The 18,641-nt window shown below is 45.3% G+C and overlaps 1 protein-coding gene across 2 annotated transcripts in view; it reads left to right on the forward strand.

The window, feature by feature from the left end:
* The window catches only part of LOC134663610 (transcription-associated protein 1), a 55,391-nt gene that overhangs the window by 11,413 nt on the left and 25,337 nt on the right, over positions 1–18,641 (forward strand). Inside the window, exons 14-34 of one of the 2 annotated variants that reach the window (XM_063520026.1) lie at positions 249–450; positions 838–1,171; positions 1,581–1,742; positions 2,192–2,443; positions 2,857–3,056; positions 4,416–4,486; positions 4,566–4,771; positions 5,388–5,558; positions 5,851–6,055; positions 7,328–7,473; positions 8,197–8,445; positions 8,631–8,879; positions 9,559–9,672; positions 11,043–11,248; positions 12,178–12,416; positions 13,291–13,522; positions 14,118–14,304; positions 14,738–14,868; positions 15,226–15,376; positions 15,845–15,988; positions 17,617–17,887. In XM_063520026.1, the coding sequence (XP_063376096.1) occupies positions 249–450; positions 838–1,171; positions 1,581–1,742; positions 2,192–2,443; positions 2,857–3,056; positions 4,416–4,486; positions 4,566–4,771; positions 5,388–5,558; positions 5,851–6,055; positions 7,328–7,473; positions 8,197–8,445; positions 8,631–8,879; positions 9,559–9,672; positions 11,043–11,248; positions 12,178–12,416; positions 13,291–13,522; positions 14,118–14,304; positions 14,738–14,868; positions 15,226–15,376; positions 15,845–15,988; positions 17,617–17,887 (4,122 nt within the window). Of the gene's footprint in view, positions 1–248; positions 451–837; positions 1,172–1,580; positions 1,743–2,191; positions 2,444–2,856; positions 3,057–4,415; positions 4,487–4,565; positions 4,772–5,387; positions 5,559–5,850; positions 6,056–7,320; positions 7,474–8,196; positions 8,446–8,630; positions 8,880–9,558; positions 9,673–11,042; positions 11,249–12,177; positions 12,417–13,290; positions 13,523–14,117; positions 14,305–14,737; positions 14,869–15,225; positions 15,377–15,844; positions 15,989–17,616; positions 17,888–18,641 lie in introns of both variants that reach the window. The other variant, XM_063520027.1, reaches the window with a different exon arrangement.

Consider the following 18,641-nt stretch of genomic DNA (forward strand, 5'->3'; position numbering starts at 1 on the left):
GTATTACCTGCCCTTAGAGTATGGTCAAAGGCGCCTAGCCTCTCAAATATTGCATATACTCGCGAAATTCTGACAGGTTTTGCCGGGATCCTGTGGTCTAGAGATTATTACGTTATCCGCGAAAGGTCAAAACGCTGATACGAATCCATTCTTGGCCAATTTTTCTGTAGTATATGCCATCTATTTCAGTACATAGTTGTTTTGATATTCATCTTTTCGAGGTACTCTACAATAATTTTTGGTTTCAGGTGGCAATTTCCTACAAAGCGTATCAAAGAATATGGAAAACGAGCAAAAGATCATAATCCTGATCGGGATCTTCCACCAAATCCCGGCCGCATCGCCGCGCTTCATCGACGTACTGTGTCGTCTCATCTTCCATACTGAGAAGTCGCTCATGATCGAGGCTGGCTCGCCGTTTAGGGAACCGCTTGTCAAGTTCCTTTTGAGGTGAGTACAGTTGTAATATAGTGCTTTGGAAACGTCAACGGGAGCAAATTATTATTTTCAACTGGGAATTTCTGGCTACACATGCACAGGGCCAAATGACACTGACTAACCATTGCTATTAGGTTATATTATTAATTGCTTCGATTGACCGAGCGAGAGCAAAGGACTCAGCTTCAGCTTGGACAAAAATCCTTTCGTCCGGATGTTCTCTACCCGCATTTGACATCCAATTGTCGTGATATTTGTTGCTTGTTGTCGATTTAGTTTTTGGAATTTTTCATAATGGTGGAGCGAGATTTAAAGCTCACTGATCTCGTAAGTGGGCGGGAGATAGGACCTGTTCCTATTAAGATAAACTAATAATCTAAATGCAATTTTTCCATCTAGATACCCTAAAGAAACACTCGACCTAGTGATGAACGACAACAACATAAAGGACCAGCAATGGAGCCGTTTCCTCATCTACCTCGTGAAGCACCCCGAGGCCGGCGCCGCCTACCGCGAAGCTCTCCAGACCTCCAAGAAAGTCCGGCTCATGCAACTACTAGCTGCCAACACGGGCGCTGCCAGCGCGACCATCCCTCAGGCGGATAAGGCGGAGATGCAATTCCAGGCGATTAGAGTTATTTCGCTGTTGATCAAGTATGATGACCAGTGGCTGTCGACGCAGCATGACTTGATTGAGCTGTTGAAGAGGATTTGGTGCAGTGATCAGTATCATGTAAGTTTTATGAAGATTATTCCAATGTATCTTCTATTCCAATCTTCACATTGGATACAGATCCACACGCCGGTCCTATGTGCGACCTGGCCGCGTAGCCTAGATGCCAATCGCTTACGCTCCGTAGCGATCGAAACGCAACTGTCACTGTCACACTAATATGGAAGAGTGATAGAGAGACATAATGTTTTTCGTTGTCGAAGCGATAGCGATTGTAACCTTGGCTATGCCGGCAGGATATCGCTCCTTATTGTGACAGAGCGGCGCGCTGAATCGCATCAGTGTGACAACCGCTTTAGGCTGTTTTTGGGTGCATGGAACTGTCGTAAAATATTTCCAAATGGGACAAATAAAATTTAGGAAAATATTCCTTTTCTAGAGTGTCGTTAAACTTCTAATCATGTTTTAGGAAACCCACAAGAAGGTTGAAAACGTGGATTGCACTCATTGGAAGGAGCCGAAGTTGATCGTGAAGATATTGCTGCATTACTTCTGCCACCACCCTGATAAAATCAACTTGTTATTCCAACTGCTGAGAGCGCTGTGCGATCGCTTTATTCCTGATTTCCAGGTAACCCTCTATTGTGGTTATTTTTCACGTTTGTGTTTCTTTTTTTCAAAGATAATCAAATCGCGGTAGACCCGTTTGTGTAATTAAATATGTGTACAAAACGCGAGAGTTTAAAGTGTTATATAAGATAATCAAACTTGTAAATCCGCCATAGGGCACAAAGCAGAGTACATCTTTAATTTTTATCTGGCATATACATATTGTGACAGTTGTGAAATACATTATTAACTAGCTTTTTAATGTATCATGTCATTGAACTCGTTTCTGCCTTCTTCAAAGAAAAATATGTGTTCTAATTTTTTCCTTGAGTTTATTGTAATCACGCATTGTTTTTTAAATCCACCACCTACCTACATAGAGACTAAAAATACAATACAATTTTAATCCAAGAACACACTGAAATCTGTGAAGATGTCAACGGCTTACCAAAATTTCTTGTTCCCACACAGTTCCTCCGTGACTTCCTCGAGAACACCGTCGCCCAGAACTACACTGCGGACTGGAAGCGCCTGGCCTTCTTCCACTTCGTCGAGCATTTCTCCAGCGACTCCATGTCGCAAGAGCTCAAGGCCAAAGTGCTGCAGATGATCCTCATACCGTGCTTCGCGGTCAGCTTCGAGAAGGGACAGAAGATTGTTGGCGGGCCGCCGGCGCCTTATCAGGATAACTCGGATAATGTTGTCTCTGTGTTCATCAATAATGTAAGTCGGAGTTTATATTGAATCATACAGGCATTGGTAATTATGATATTTTTGAATGCCTCAAGCCGTTAAGTCCGCCTTTTGTACTTTTTACTTGTTTTTATGCAATAAAGTTTAAAATAAATATTTCAAAACTTGAAGATATATGGATGTAGAACGAGGCCACGCGAACATCGATACATCATGTAATACCAAATGAAATCTGTTGGCGCTGAGTGCATATATTTATCTTTCAGTCCACACCTCTTTATATGCGAACTACAAACGTAAGTAGGTGCAGCGTTTGCACCAGAATTGAGGTGTTCTATTAGAATAACGCAAAGATAAGGGAATGTAAGATGTTACTGACTTATGGGATTTGTCCAATTCAGCAGAACAGAATACTAATATGTGAAATTTTTGGTGTACCATAGGTAATAGATCCAGAGAACCCGTTCGCGTGTTCGGACGCAGTTCGCATCTCGCTGCTACAGTTCGCGTGCCTGCTGTTAGAGCAGGCGTCGGCTCACATCCACGACGCCAACAACAAGAAGCAGGGCAACAAGTTGCGGCGGCTGATGACCTTCGCCTGGCCGTGCCTGCTGGGCAAGAATTACGTGGACCCGGCGACCAGGTGAGTCTACCATGAGAACAGTTCGCGTGCCTGCTGTTAGAGCAGCCGTCGGCTCACATCCACGACGCCAACAACAAGAAGCAGGGCAACAAGTTGCGGCGGCTGATGACCTTCGCCTGGCCGTGCCTGCTGGGCAAGAATTACGTGGACCCGGCGACCAGGTGAGTCTACCATGAGAACAGTTCGCGTGCCTGTTGTTAGAGCAGGCGTCGGCTCACATCCACGACGCCAACAACAAGAAGCAGGGCAACAAGTTGCGGCGGCTGATGACCTTCGCCTGGCCGTGCCTACTGGGCAAGAACTACGTGGACCCGGCGACCAGGTGAGTCTACCATGAGAACAGTTCGCGTGCCTGCTGTTAGAGCAGCCGTCGGCTCACATCCACGACGCCAACAACAAGAAGCAGGGCACCAAGCTGCGGCGGCGGATTACCTTCGCCTGGCCGTGCCTGCTGGGCAAGAACTACGTGGACCCGGCGACCGGGTGAGTCTACCATGAGAACAGTTCGCGAGCCTGCTGTTAGAGCAGCCGTCGGCTCACATCCACGACGCCAACAACAAGAAGCAGGGCAACAAGCTGCGGTGGCTGATGACCTTCGCCTGGCCGTGCCTGCTGGGTAAGAACTACCTGGACCCGGCGACCAGGTGAGTCTACCATGAGAACAGTTCGCGTGCCTGCTGTTAGAGCAGGCGTCGGCCCACATCCACGACGCCAACAACAAGAAGCAGGGCAACAAGCTGCGGCGGCTGATGACCTTCGCCTGGCCGTGCCTGCTGGGCAAGAACTACGTGGACCCGGCGACCAGGTGAGTCTACCATGAGAACAGTTCGCGTGCCTGCTGTTAGGGCAGCCGTCGGCTCACATCCACGACGCCAACAACAAGAAGCAGGGCAACAAGCTGCGGCGGCTGATGACCTTCGCCTGGCCGTGCCTGCTGGGCAAGAACTACGTGGACCCGGCGACCAGGTGAGTCTACCATGAGAACAGTTCCGGAGACCGGAGACCCGGCGACCAGGTACGGTTATCCGTACCTGGTCTTACACATTTACATCAATCTGGCCTTAAGACATTTACATCAATATCTCTTACTTAGGGTCGGGTCGGTTGCACTAAACCATGTCACCGTTAAAACATTCGCTTAATTTGATATTTTATAGATCTCTGCTGCGTGACGTTGATCAGTTTGTTAACTGTGCTTGCACCTGGCCATTATTCTGTTACGGTACCTAATAAAAAGCTCAAGAAATTACCATAAATCGCTTTATGCTTTTCATATCATATTACAAAAAGGTTAATTAGCAAAATACGAATTAAAAAAAAATGGGTTGTGGTCTATTTCAGTTTGTTCTTTTATTACAGGTATCATGGGCATCTGTTGCTCAGTCACATCATTGCCAAATTCGCTATACACAAGCGAATCGTGTTACAAGGTATTTGTTATTATTAGTTAATTCTTATATTTTAATTAGAGTTTCTTAGGTTTATTTCTAATTCGTCACATTATTTCAGTGTTCCACAGTCTATTGAAAGCCCACGCAGTAGAAGCAAGATCAGTAGTCCGTCAGGCGCTTGAAATATTGACTCCGGCGATGCCACAGCGTATGGAGGACGGCAACACAATGCTAACGCACTGGACGAAGAAGATCATAGTCGAAGACGGACATTCGGTGCAGCAGCTGTTCCATATACTTCAGTTGGTTGTCAAACATTATAAGGTGAACAACATTAACAATTTTAGCCGTAATTTCGTTGATTGTGAGTTTTAGAACTTCTTCTGTTACTATAGTAGTAGTTGAGAAATGCTATAGTACTCTGTTTTATATGTGACAGCTAAAACGGCAACAAAAATTTTCTATTAGGTAACGATACTTATTCAAAAACACTACTAAAATTTGGAAATTTTTGCGTGTGGGACGCTATTAGGGCCGGTTGCATCCAACCGTCTGTATCGTAATTTCGTTCGTTAAAACTGCGTATTATTGGAAGGTTTTAAGTGCTCTAAATACTCTGCTGAATCACGGTAATTAATCACCCAATATGTTATAATTTCCTGTATGCCTGTGGCCTTAGTAGGGTGAGTATGGGGTTGTGCACAAATCACACGAGGTATTTTCGGCTACTCCTTATACCTCCCCTCCCCCAACATGATCTATCGTGATTTTTTAGTGACCCCCTCCCCCCATCGAACCTCGCGTGATTTGTGCACAAGCCCCATCAAGCAAAGAGTATAGCAAGTATGTATTCAGACGCCGTGTGTTCAAGTCTCAACCAAGACAGTATTTTTTTCCGCTTTTAAATTTATTCTAAGGGTAAGTTGTTGTTTGTTACCAGGTGTACTACCCCGTCCGGCACGCGCTCGTGGTGCACATGGTGGGCGCCATGCAGCGGCTCGGGCTGTCCGCCACCGCGTCCCTGGAGCACCGGCGCCTGGCCGTCGACCTGGCCGAGGTGGCGCTCAAGTGGGAGCTGCAGCGCATCCGCGACCACACGCACGATGACGTGGTGAGTGACAGATTCTTTGATGGTTGCGATTGGTACCTTAATTTTCCTTTCTTAGTAATATTTTTTTATCTTGACTTACGCTGAAGGAGCATTCATGCAGTAAAAGAAAACTTTGTAGTAACGTGGCCTGCGAGGCGTAACCGAAGTGTTCTGCGATTCATTTCTTGCGGTTTCAGTCTTGCAAGTGCGTGCCCTTATGAAGTATACCGTCGTTACACTTTTTGCGGTTCTGAAACCGCAAAAAAATAATTGCAATGCGTTCTAAGCCTTACTCTGTACTATTTATAAACAGGTGGCGACGTCACCCAGCGGCGCGGTAAAGCGCGGCTCATCAGAGGAGATGGCGGGCGAGGCGCGCAAGGCGCTCAACACGGGCTGGGCGAGCCCGCAGGCCAGCGCGCGGCCCGAGCCTGACGCGGCCAAGCCCCTCAACCGCCAACATGTGGACGTGGTCGTCAACCTGCTGCTGCGGCTGGCCTGTCAGGTTTGTATCACGAAGGAATGCAAGGGGCCCAACACGGGCTGGGCGAGCCCGCAGGCCAGCGCGCGGCCCGAGCCTGACGCGGCGAAGCCGCTCAACCGCCAGCATGTGGACGTGGTCGTCAACCTTCTGCTGCGGCTGGCCTGTCAGGATTGTATCACGAAGGAAAGCGAGGGGCCCAACACGGGCTGGGCGAGCCCGCAGGCCAGCGCGCGGCCCGAGCCTGACGCGGCCAAGCCCCTCAACCGCCAACATGTGGACGTGGTCGTCAACCTGCTGCTGCGGCTGGCCTGTCAGGTTTGTATCACGAAGGAATGCAAGGGGCCCAACACGGGCTGGGCGAGCCCGCAGGCCAGCGCGCGGCCCGAGCCTGACGCGGCGAAGCCGCTCAACCGCCAGCATGTGGACGTGGTCGTCAACCTTCTGCTGCGGCTGGCCTGTCAGGATTGTATCACGAAGGAAAGCGAGGGGCCCAACACGGGCTGGGCGAGCCCGCAGGCCAGCGCGCGGCCCGAGCCTGACGCGGCGAAGCCGCTCAACCGCCAACATGTGGACGTGGTCGTCAACCTTCTGCTGCGACTGGCCTGTCAGGTTTGTATCACGAAGGAAAGCGAGGGGCCCAACACGGGCTGGGCGAGCCCGCAGGCCAGCGCGCGGCCCGTGCCTGACGCGGCCAAGCCGCTCAACCGCCAGCATGTGGACGTGGTCGTCAACCTTCTGCTGCGGCTGGCCTGTCAGGTTTGTATCACGAAGGAAAGCGAGGGGCCCAACACCGGCTGGGCGAGCCCGCAGGCCAGCGCGCGGCCCGAGCCTGACGTGGCGAAGCCGCTCAACCGCCAACATGTGGACGTGGTCGTCAACCTTCTGCTACGGCTGGCCTGTCAGGTTTGTATCACGAAGCAAGGGGCCCAACACGGGCTGGAAGCGCATAACCCGAGTCAAACGTGGCCAAGCCGCTCAACCGCCAGCATGTGGACGTGATCGTCAACCTTCTGCTGCGGCTGGCCTGTCAGGTTTGTATCACGAAGGAAAGCAAGGGGCGCCCAACACGGGCTGGAAGCGCATAACCCGAGTCAAACGTGGCCAAGCCGCTCAACCGCCAGCATGTGGACGTGATCGTCAACCTTCTGCTGCGGCTGGCCTGTCAGGTTTGTATCACGAAGGAAAGCAAGGGGCCCGACACGGGCTAGAATAAGAATATAAAATATATTTTGACTTTGAAACCATGTAAACCACTCTTTTCGGACCTGAAATTATAAACAATATTTTAACCATAACTTTGTTCAGGTGAACGAAGGCAGCGTGGCGGCGGGGGCAGCGGGCGGGTCGCCGGGCGAGCAGCTGTCGCGGCGCTGCGTGCAGCTGCTCAAGGCCGCGCTCAAGCCCGACGTGTGGCCGCACCACTGCGAGCCTAAACTGGCCTGGTTGGATAAGGTATGTTCATCCTTGATCTTACAAAATCAAAGCTTTCTCGATGTTGAACACGAATATATTTGGTATCTAAATACGGGGCTCATCCAGAAATGATCTTCTTCTTCCTGGCGTTATCCCGGCATTTTGCCACGGCTCATGGGAGCCTGGGGTCCGCTTGATAACTAATCCCATGATTTCACGTAGGCACTAGTTTTTACGAAAGCGACTGCCATCTGACCTTCCAACCCAGAGGGGAAACTAGGCCTTATTGGGATTAGTCCGGTTTCCTCACGATGTTTTCCTTCACCGAAAAGCGACTGGCAAATATCAAATGATATTTCGTACATAAGTTCCGAAAAACTCATTGGTACGAGCCGGGGTTTGAACCCGTGACCTCCGGATTGAAAGTCGCACGCTCTTACCACCAGCGCTTCTCATCCAGAAATCATGTGATTATATTTTCTTTTGCTTAGTTTTTCTGTTCCCAACTTGATGACATTTGGTGATTCCCCCTTCCTCCCATACAAAAATCACGAGTACTTTTATTAGGACTGAAGCTGTTGAGGAACCATTTAAATACTGTGGTAATACTCCTCCCTCTCGTGATCATTTGTGATATTTTTCCGTCCCAATAAAGTGTCACGTGATTTCGATCGTTTTCGTATTTTTAAAATTTCTGACGATCGATTCGAAAACCTTGGTGAATGAACTTGGATTATTAGTCATCTTGTTGTACATACGTAGGTGTTCGCGACAGCGGACAGCAACGCAGCGGCCTGCGCGAACGCGTGCACCGCGCTAGAGCTCCTCGCGTTCTTACTGGGCGTCCTCCGTCGAGAACAAACTTTAGCCGCCCTCAAACCACTGCAGCGTGGGCTGGCGGCTTGCGTGGCGTCTACTAACGCCAAGATTGTGCGACTGACGCACAATTTACTAGCTAAGCTGACCGCCCTCTTCCCAACTGAGCCGACGGGCGCAGCGCAAGCTTCAAAAGTAAGTTCTTTGGTAATTAACTATTGGTCTCATTGTGGTGGCTGCACAGAATGATCACTCCGAATCCACCACATAATAACTGGCTAAAACTAGCCACTACAATTTTAGACGCCATTTGAATATTATATTTATTAGGTACATTAATAAAAACCGTTTTTCATACGGAAAACCGTATTTATCCCCAGTACGAAGAGCTGGAAACCCTGTACTCCTGTGTCAGCAAGTACGCGTTCGAAGGACTCGCGACGTACGAGAAGTCAGCGGCCGGCGGCGGCGCGGGCGCGCTGCTCGGGCCGCTGATGATGCTGAAGGCGTGCTGCGCCTCCAACCCCGCCTACATCGACCGCTTGCTGCTGCCGCTTATGAGGGTGTTGCAGCGAATGGCGCGCGACCACGTGGCGCCCAATCCGGATGCCTCCACCTCAGACCTGCTGGTGAGTTTTGAAATACCTATACTCGTCAACTTAACAAAGTGTAGTGTGCCCTACATAAACTTCACTATAGTAGCCACAAACCAAATGATGAGAAGGTTTACGACCGCTGTCGTCAAATTGGTTTGTAGATAATATGACACCACAGACAAAATATCCTCTAGACTGAGCATAGTCGTGCTACCCCCTCTGCCACGCATACGGTAATTTTACCCCATGTTCGAGTCGAAAGTGTCTTTGTGTGACGTCCGTGTCGTTGAACGGACCAATAACGGCACAGGATTTCGATCACCTCGTCCCGCGCACCCTCGCATTTTTGGCAACATCGGTTGCATGAAATAATTGCTCTAAACTCGGTCTAGAGGATTCCTAGTCTATGTATGTATGTATAAACTCTTTATTATACAAAACACAAATTTATGGCACAGGATAGGCAGTACAAAGGCGAACTTATCCCTTTAAGGGATTTGACACTACAAACTACACTATGTATGACACTTACAAATATTTATCTAAAAGTGTAAGTTATTTTACATCAGAAGCTGTACTTACGACTGAGGTTGTCCCTGCCGCTCCCATATCTCATGGCGACCCTACGAATGCGGAGACGACGACGGCGTTAGCTTATCAGTATCTGACATTGTAATATTGAACATCTTTTGACGCTATACTTTACTTTCAGATACTAGCGCTAGATTTACTCAAAGCCCGCGTTTCTGTGATGCCCGGCGATACAAGGAAGACGTTCATTGGAAGTGTGCTGGTCGGACTTATCGAGAAAACTACTGATGCTAAGGTGATTATTTAACACTAGCTGTTGCCCGCGACTTCGTCCGCGTAGAATCTTATCTTCAACATTTTACATCTTTTCAACCCACTTTTAACCCTTTTAAGGAATGTATTTTAAAAACGCTGAAATTACTTTTCTTGTATTCTAATAATAAGCCCTTATATAAAGATTCAAGTCCGCACTCACAAAATATTTAATCTACATACAAACTTTCAACCCCTTTCTCACCACCTTAGTTTTCATGTTTTGCAAAGTTTCAAGTTCCTAGCTTAAAATAAAATTTGCACCCCAAGATGAACTTTCAACCCCTTTTTACCCCCGTAGGGGTTGAATTTCCAAAAACGTTGCAATCACTTTTTTTTGTTATCAGCTATTACGCCTTTCTAAGAAGTTTCAAAGCATTTGTAATGGATTTAAATTTTTAACCCCTTTTTAACCCTGTTAGGGAATGAATTTTACAAAACGCTGAAATTACTTTTCCTGTCTTTTAATAATATTCCCAAATACAAAGATTCAAGTCCCACGTTCGAAAAAAATTTCGATATCCATACAAACTTTCAACCCCTTTTTCACCACTTTAGGGGATGAATTTTCAAAAACGCTGAAATTAGTTTTTTTGTATTTTAATAATATATCTTTTTACAAAGTTTCAAATTCCTAGCTTAAAATAAAACTTGAACCCCATACAAACTTTCATCCCCTTTTTAACCCCCTTAGGGGTTGAATTTCTCTAAACCGCTTCTTATCTCTTGTACACTTTATAAATGTAATCTGGTGTGCAAATTTCAACTTTCTATCTTTTGTAGTTTCGGCTCTGCGTTGATGAATCAGTCAGTCAGGACACTTGCATTTATATATATAGATTAAACTAGTGACTCTGTGAGCTGTAAGCTCCGCCATTATTTAAATTTTTTTATAAAGTAAATAGTAAAAAAAAACATATACATAATTCAATCTCCAATCCAGTCTTATGCAATGTATATATGTTTGTAAGCATGATCGATACTTAGGTACTTTATAAGTTGTGTGTCCAATTGTTACTTCTGTGTATCTTCCTATTTATAGGCAGAACCGAACAAGCCCTGTTTCTACTTGTTATCAATATCATTATTTTATATTTAATGGAACTATTATAGGAAGTTTAAACATATTTGTATGTGACTGTTTGTTTTCTAAATAAATTAAAAAAAATATCCAATTTGCTCCCTAAATTTCACAAGAATCGGCTGAGGAATGCGGCCCGTAAAGGAGAGCAGCCGGACATACGAAAGCATTTTTGACCAAGCTGACGAGGAAATTGCTTCGCGATTCGAGATGCGATCGATTAATATTTCTTAGATATACATACATGATATTGATTATTTGTTACGTTGTAGGTGATGAAAGCCATAACCCGCATGGTGGAGGAGTGGGTGAAGTGCCGCGCGCCGGCGGCAGGCGCGGGGGCGGGCGCGGGCGCGGCGCCGTCGCTGCGCGAGAAGTCCATCCTGCTCGCCAAGCTCATGCTCTACGTCGAGAAACGCTTCCCCGAGGACTTGGAGCTCAACGCGCACTTCCTGGAGCTCATCAACTACGTCTACAGGTGAGTGGTACACCAGACCATAGACTATCCCACCAACACAGCTCTTACTGAAACAATGAGCAAACGGCCGCCCGTATCTCTAGCGAGGACCGTTTGACTCAAATCAATTACTCAATTACAAAAAAAAAACGTATTTAGCTGATTTGCAAGACCGAAGTGATCCCATAAGTGTTCCGTAAACAAAGTTTTGTACGGAACACTAAAAAGGAATCCTATAGACCGAGTTTAGAGCAATTATTTCATGCAACCGATGATGCCAAAAATGCGGAGGGACGAGGTGAGCGAAGTCCCGTGCCGTGATTGGTCCGTTCAAAGACACGGACGTCACGCAAAGGCACTTTCGACTCGAACATGGAGTGAAATTACCGTATGCGTGGCAGAGGGGGTAGCGCGACTATGCTAAGTCTGGAGGATGTTTTGTCTGTGCACCAGACAAATAGGGTACTAAACTATACTTGGTCAAGCAGATCTTGTCAGTAGAAAAAGGCGACAAATTTGAAAAATGTAGGCGCGAAGGGATATCGTATCAGAAAATTTGAATTTCGCGCCTTTTCCTACTGACAAGATTTGCTTGACCATCGATATCTTCAGTATTTTATTAACGTGAGGAAAGTTTATCTCACATCTTATATGGCAGAAAACCGATGGGTCAAAGGCCAACATTCAGCGTGCGAAGAATTGAGGCCACGCAGAACTACTGTAAAGTTTAGTATATTTTATTAGGAAGGATAGGAGTTACTGTTTATCCCTAAAAAATGTCTGTAGGAGATCACTTTGAGGCATTAGTAATCCCTTTCTATTTTTTTGTATTTCATCAATAAAGTTAAATAAAATAAAAGTGATCCCCGCATATTGGGTAAAGCTTTTATAAATACCGACTCATCAGTCAGTGACTTTAGTAACTAACTGGCAAAATCCTGTTTCCTTAGAGACGACCAGCTGAAGATGACCGAGCTCTCCATGAAGCTGGAGCCGGCCTTCCTCGCGGGCCTGCGCTGCCCGCAGCCGCACATCCGCGCCAAGTTCTTCGAGGTGTACGACCAGAGCGTCCGCCGCCGCGTCTTCGACCGCCTCCTCTACATCATCTGCTCGCAGAACTGGGAGCACATCGGCCAACACTTCTGGATCAAGCAGTGTCTGGAACTGCTGCTTGTTACTTGTGTGTCCAGTGAGTACTTACCGATATGTTTCTGTATTTCGTTGTACAAGTCTCTCTTAATGTGCGTGAAAGGGACATGTTAATATTTCGTTCAGAATATTCTTCAAAATTCGTTTGCCCATTAAACTTGTAAATACAAATTTCCGCTAGAGTAAGTGTTATATATTGTAACTAGCAAAAACATTGCGCTATCAGGGTGTCATGTGTCGACCACCTGCAACATTTTTTTAATGTATCTAGGATAAATTGAAAAAAATAAGCGTTCCAGACGAATTGGCCTCCGATTAGCGATGAAAATTACATGAAAGATACATGTATCTTTCAAAGGCCCCTGTATTTTTCAATTAAATACAGTATCTTTCCTTGCGGCTCTTCGATTGAATCTTTCGCAAGTTTAAGTTTTTTACGTGTAAAATACATTGTATTTTTCGCATTATTATATTATTTTATGAATAGTGACTCGGAACGTATTGGCTCTCATACAAACAGGTGACTTTTCATTCCGCTCAGACTATATTTCGATATCAGTTAACTAAAGAGGTTGAAATTATCAATTATGACGAAATATTTTTAATCTATGCTCTATGTGACATGACAAGTCATTATTAAATAAACTTGTAAAATACACAGTATAAAACAGGTATTATACGTGTATGATTGTATTTAGCAGACAAACGTCAGTTTTGTTTTTTTCGAAAGTTACATGTATTTTATAGGAAAGATACAAAGTTTCAAAAGAAACAACATGAATCTTTCACCATTTTCATCTCTACCTCCGATGGGCTTAACACTTACCCTCCAATGGACTTTGCAAACATTATTAATTGTCTATTAAAACGTAATCCATAATCGAACACATAATTTTCTCAATCTCTTATTTTAGATACCCAAATCCGCCTATCAAACACCAAATACCTCCTGCCAAGCATATCGGCGGTCATCAACTGGGCAGACAGCGAAGAACGCAAATCGTTCGTGATCCTCAGCGCAATTAAAGAGGAATCGAGCGATGGTTATGGTGACAGTTCGCTAGATCCTGACAAGGAGGACGTGCTGGATATGGACTTGGATTCTAGTTCCAATCAGAAGGAGGATGTTAAGAATGCGCCTAACAGGTAAGACTGAATCACATAAGGTTCAGCCTAATCTCCAATTGTATATGAATCGTGTCGTGATTTTGGATGAACAGCCTGCCCTCGCCCGTTGCTGCGTTTGTCCTGTCAATGACGTCCTGAGACATCCTGTCGTTCCGGACGCAGCACCTCTTGAACACCCGACATCATGCGTTCTAAGTGGGTTTGCAGCACTGTAGACTTTCAGGGCTTTAGGCTCGGGTCATAATTATATATCTTCTGTATATGCAATTATGACCCAATATCATCGGTAAAACGAAATTCCACAGACTTCGCTGGTTCGGTCACCTGTTAAGAATGGGAGAGGATCGGGCTGCCAAGAGGGCGTACCTAGGAAGACCGACTGGAGGCCGTCCGGTAGGTCGGCCCAGATACCGATGGGGAGACAGTGTCTGCGGATCTGCGTCAGCTTCCAGCCGATTATTGGCAAAAAACGGAATAGGATCTGGAAAAGTGGCGTGCTTCGTTTCGGAGGCTTCTTTGGGTCGCTGAGCTATATTAGTTAGTTAGTTATATGCAATTATGAATGCGCTGCCGCTCATTCACTTCCCGCTGCTAAAATTCACATTTGTTTCAGACAACGCTCCCTAAACCAAATAGTGGCGAAGCAGTCCGAGTTCCTCGAACTGGCTCGGCGCGTGCGCACGGAGCAGCTCGTGGTGGCGTGCGCGCAGCTGTGCCATATGGACGACGCGCTGGCGCATCACACTTGGCTGCGGCTCTTCCCCGCGCTGTGGAGCGCACTAGACTCCACACAACTGCCGGTTAGTCCCACAACTGTGTCCACAATGTTTCGTTGTTTTTTAAATTCATTTTTAGGCTTACGGAACCCATTCATACATTTTTGGGTACGGACCCAAAGGGTAAAAACGGGACCCTATTACTAAGACTCCGCTGCCCCTGTCCGTTTGTCTCTGTCCGTCTGTATGTCACCAGACTCACCAGGCTGTATCTCATGAACCCTGATAGCTACGCAGTTGAAATTTTCACAGATGATGTATTTCTGTTACCGCTATAACAACAAATACTAAAAATAAGAAAATAAATATTTATGTGAGGCTCCCATATAACAAACGTGATTTTTTTGCCGTTTTTTGCATTATGGTACGGAACCCTTCATTCGCGAGTCCGACTCGCACTTTCGGTTTTTTATTTAAATCGTAATTTTCTTATAAATCATGATTTTTTATATTTCAGACAATAATTAATGAGATTGTCCCATTCATAATCTCTGGCATCCACGTGACTCAAAGAGACCAGCCACTTAGCGCACTTAACACATTTATAGAAGCTCTTGCAAGGTGCAACCCACCCGTCAGTATTAAACCGTAAGTAATTCAATAATTTCTCCTGCATGCAATGTTTTAACAAAAACCGGTATGAATATCTGAAGATATCGAACATTTTAAAGGGTTCAATGAATTGTTTGCTTGCTTTGATTATTTGCGAAATACTATTTATATGGTACAGGAAATAAGTAACTAACTAACTAGTAGTAAGTAAGTAACTTTAGCCAGTCTTCTCCGAGACCACGGGGACAACGCTGTCCTCGAAACGTCGGAGGTTTACCTTTAAATTGCACAACTTAAAACTTAAATACGCGATTAAGCCCCGTTGTGCAATTTAATAATGTTTAATAATCGTGAAAGTTTAAATCAGTACTAAGTAACTTAATTTGTTTTCAGCCCCATGATGAAATACCTTGGCAAGACTCATAATTTGTGGCACCGCATGACTCTCAACTTAGAGCAAATGGCGATCGACCAAGCTGCCGGTCGCGTACCCAAGGAACAGTTGGAAATCTACGACTACGAGGTTGAAAGTACTACTCCTACCGTGAGTATTGAACTCGCTTCTGTCATGGGCACCAGAATGTGATATGTTTGCAAGTCGATGGATGGTTGTGTGGCAGATGTGTCTGCGGTACTGTGAGATGATGGACGAAAGTTGACTGTGATCTCATTTTCCTAAATTGTGTAAATACATTAAGTATTCTATAATCTGATGTGTACAGTGATTTGGTTTCCATTGTAATGCTGTATATTATGTTTTCAAATAAATAACAAATTATATGCCAATCACAACTTGAAGAGTTCATTTCCCTGTATAAAATATCCGGTAACAAGGCGTTCATACAACTAAATATTTGAGCTAGATTAACATTTTATGTCGGTATTTTTACCTCAACTTTACCAATTTCTCTAAAATAGTTATTGCTAGAGTCAGACCTAGAGAAGTCGGCTATGCTATCAAAATCGTTGCAGACTTATCTTGGTCTAACTCTAAAGACTCGGTCCCGTGCAGGAAATACTGGATTCCCTGAGCGACATGTACGAGCTGCTGCAGGAAGAAGACATGTGGTCCGGTTTGTGGCAGAAGCACGCTCGGTACCGCGAGACCAACCTGGCCATCGCCTACGAGCAGCAAGGCTTCTACGAACTGGCGCAGGTGTGTATACATAAAGAGCCGTTCCCGTGCAGGAAATACTGGATTCCCTGAGCGACATGCACGAGCTGCTGCAAGAAGAAGACATGTGGTCCGGTTTGTGGCAGAAGCACGCTCGGTACCGCGAGACCAACCTGGCCATCGCCTACGAGCAGCAAGGCTTCTACGAACTGGCGCAGGTGTGTATACATAAAGAGTCGTTCCCGTGCAGGAAATACTGGATTCCCTGAGCGACATGTACGAGCTGCTGCAAGAAGAAGACATGTGGTCCGGTTTGTGGCAGAAGCACGCTCGGTACCGCGAGACCAACCTGGCCATCGCCTACGAGCAGCAAGGCTTCTACGAACTGGCGCAGGTGTGTATACATAAAGAGTCTTTCCCGTGCAGGAAATACTGGATTCCCTGAGCGACATGTACGAGCTGCTGCAGGAAGAAGACATGTGGTCCGGATTGTGGCAGAAGCACGCTCGGTACCGCGAGACCAACCTGGCCATCGCCTACGAGCAGCAAGGCTTCTACGAACTGGCGCAGGTGTGTATACATAAAGAGTCGTTCCCGTGCAGGAAATACTGGATTCCCTGAGCGACATGTACGAGCTGCTGCAGGAAGAAGACATGTGGTCCGGATTGTGGCAGAAGCACGCTCGGTACCGCGAGACCAACTTGGCCATCGCCTACGAGCAGCAAGGCTTCTACGAACTGGCGCAGGTGTGTATTCATAAATCATGTTGTCATTTTAGTCCTAATTGTATCTACGATTCGATATAGTTCTTAGTTATATCAGTTTTTATTCCTGGATATTGAGAATCGGCATTGGGCTAGCGTGGGGACTATAGCCCAAGCCCTCTCGCGCATGAGAGGAGGCCTGTGCCCAGCAGTGGGACGTATGTGGGCTGAACTGATTATATATTTTTATTCAGTGGGCAAATGAATATTAGAAAACTGTTACTAACGCTATTTATGTTCAGTGTCACCGATAGACAAAGTCTAATTCATAAAGTAAATCTCTGGGAGACCGAGCTTTGCTCGCAAAACGTTTAATAACTCAAAAATGCGCTTTTTCCCAGAGATAACAACTAGCTAGATCGTTTTTGCGCCCCCGAAAACCCCCAATAGCAAATTTCATCGAAATCGTTACAGCAGTTTCCGAGATCCCCGAAATATATAAATAAATATACAAGAATTGCTCATTTAAAGGTATAAGATAAGAATGAATAAGAATATACTCAGGAAGAAGGGGCGATTAATTCAGTGATGAGGTGGTCGGCACTGACGAGATGCTGGTTCGACTACGATCCCATATCTTTTTAGAAGTAAACCTGCCTACAGTTCGTTTTTTTAGCATTAGAAAGAACTTGAAAGAAGGTAAGCGATCTTGACATGTCTTTTAATTGAAAAACGCTTTTTAAAAATCAGTAACTATTACTTATGAAAGCAGAAGAATATGAATGATCGTATTAGATTCATAATTGTTACATATTTACCGTAAGCTATTTTTAAAATGTGTTTTTCAATTAAAAGACACATCATGATTGTTTACCTTATTTCTAATGCTAAAAAAAACGAACTATAGTCGAGATGCTCGTACTTATATGTGTTTTTGTGTTGGCTTACAATATCTGCTATCTACAGGGTGCATACGACACCGCGATGAGCAAGCTAAAACAAGAGTATGCAGCAAACCCGTCCTCATACAACATGCACAAGGAATGCACGCTATGGACACAGCACTGGATCAAATGTGCCAAGGAGTTAAACCAGTGGGACTCTCTCCTGGAGTTGGGGTTGACCCGCAGCGTCCGGGACCCGTTCCTTATATTAGAGAGCGCGTGGAGGAACCCCAATTGGACAACCATGAAAGATGCACTTGCTGAAGTAGAGTACAACTGTCCGAAAGAATTGGGTAAGTAAAGCTGACAAACAATAACGTGTGTACTAGGGTGAATCAACTTTTTCTTGTCACTAGTTGCCATGGTTACGGTCTCCTGGGTCACTTGAAATACCTTCGCTAGATTTTTCGTATTTAAATGAACCAAACTTGAATTTTTTGGTAGTTATATAAGGCCTTTCCATAATGGGATATCTACTAAGCACGTTTGTAGAATATGGCACAGCAGCTTTTCTAAGAAACTATGCTACTGTTGTCTCCTGGCTGATGGGACAGAACAACAACAAGAAATAGTTGATCGACCCACTAAATGCCATGATAATGACCCGCGGAGGGTTTAATGAGAGCTTGTAACTTTTAAAACTAGCGCAAATCATATCGTTTTAAAATATTTTTTATTGGAAAGAACCTTCCGCTTGTTTTACAGAATGCTTGTTTTTCTGAAATGGGTTCCGGTAGCGGTAGCTTTCATGACGACGGACTGCGGTAAAAATTTAGTCTAGTGTCCCTACAGTTAATAGTTGACAGTTTGTAACTTGTAACCATTCGGCTTTGCTACTTCGATAAGTTAGTGGAAACAAGCAACGGTTACAGTTAGGGTTGCCAACCGTACTATATTATATAGCATTGTACTATATTTTGGCTCCCTGTACTATATACTTTTGGAAAAATATAGTATTTTAATACTATATTTCCGATTAAACGTATATTACACTCATGTTTAGTATTTTATCTAAAAGTACTATATTTTTTTGATGCTTTATTCTGG

The sequence above is a fragment of the Cydia fagiglandana genome, chromosome 4 (assembly GCF_963556715.1).
Source record: "Cydia fagiglandana chromosome 4, ilCydFagi1.1, whole genome shotgun sequence".
Classification (NCBI taxonomy): Eukaryota; Metazoa; Arthropoda; class Insecta; order Lepidoptera; family Tortricidae; genus Cydia; species Cydia fagiglandana.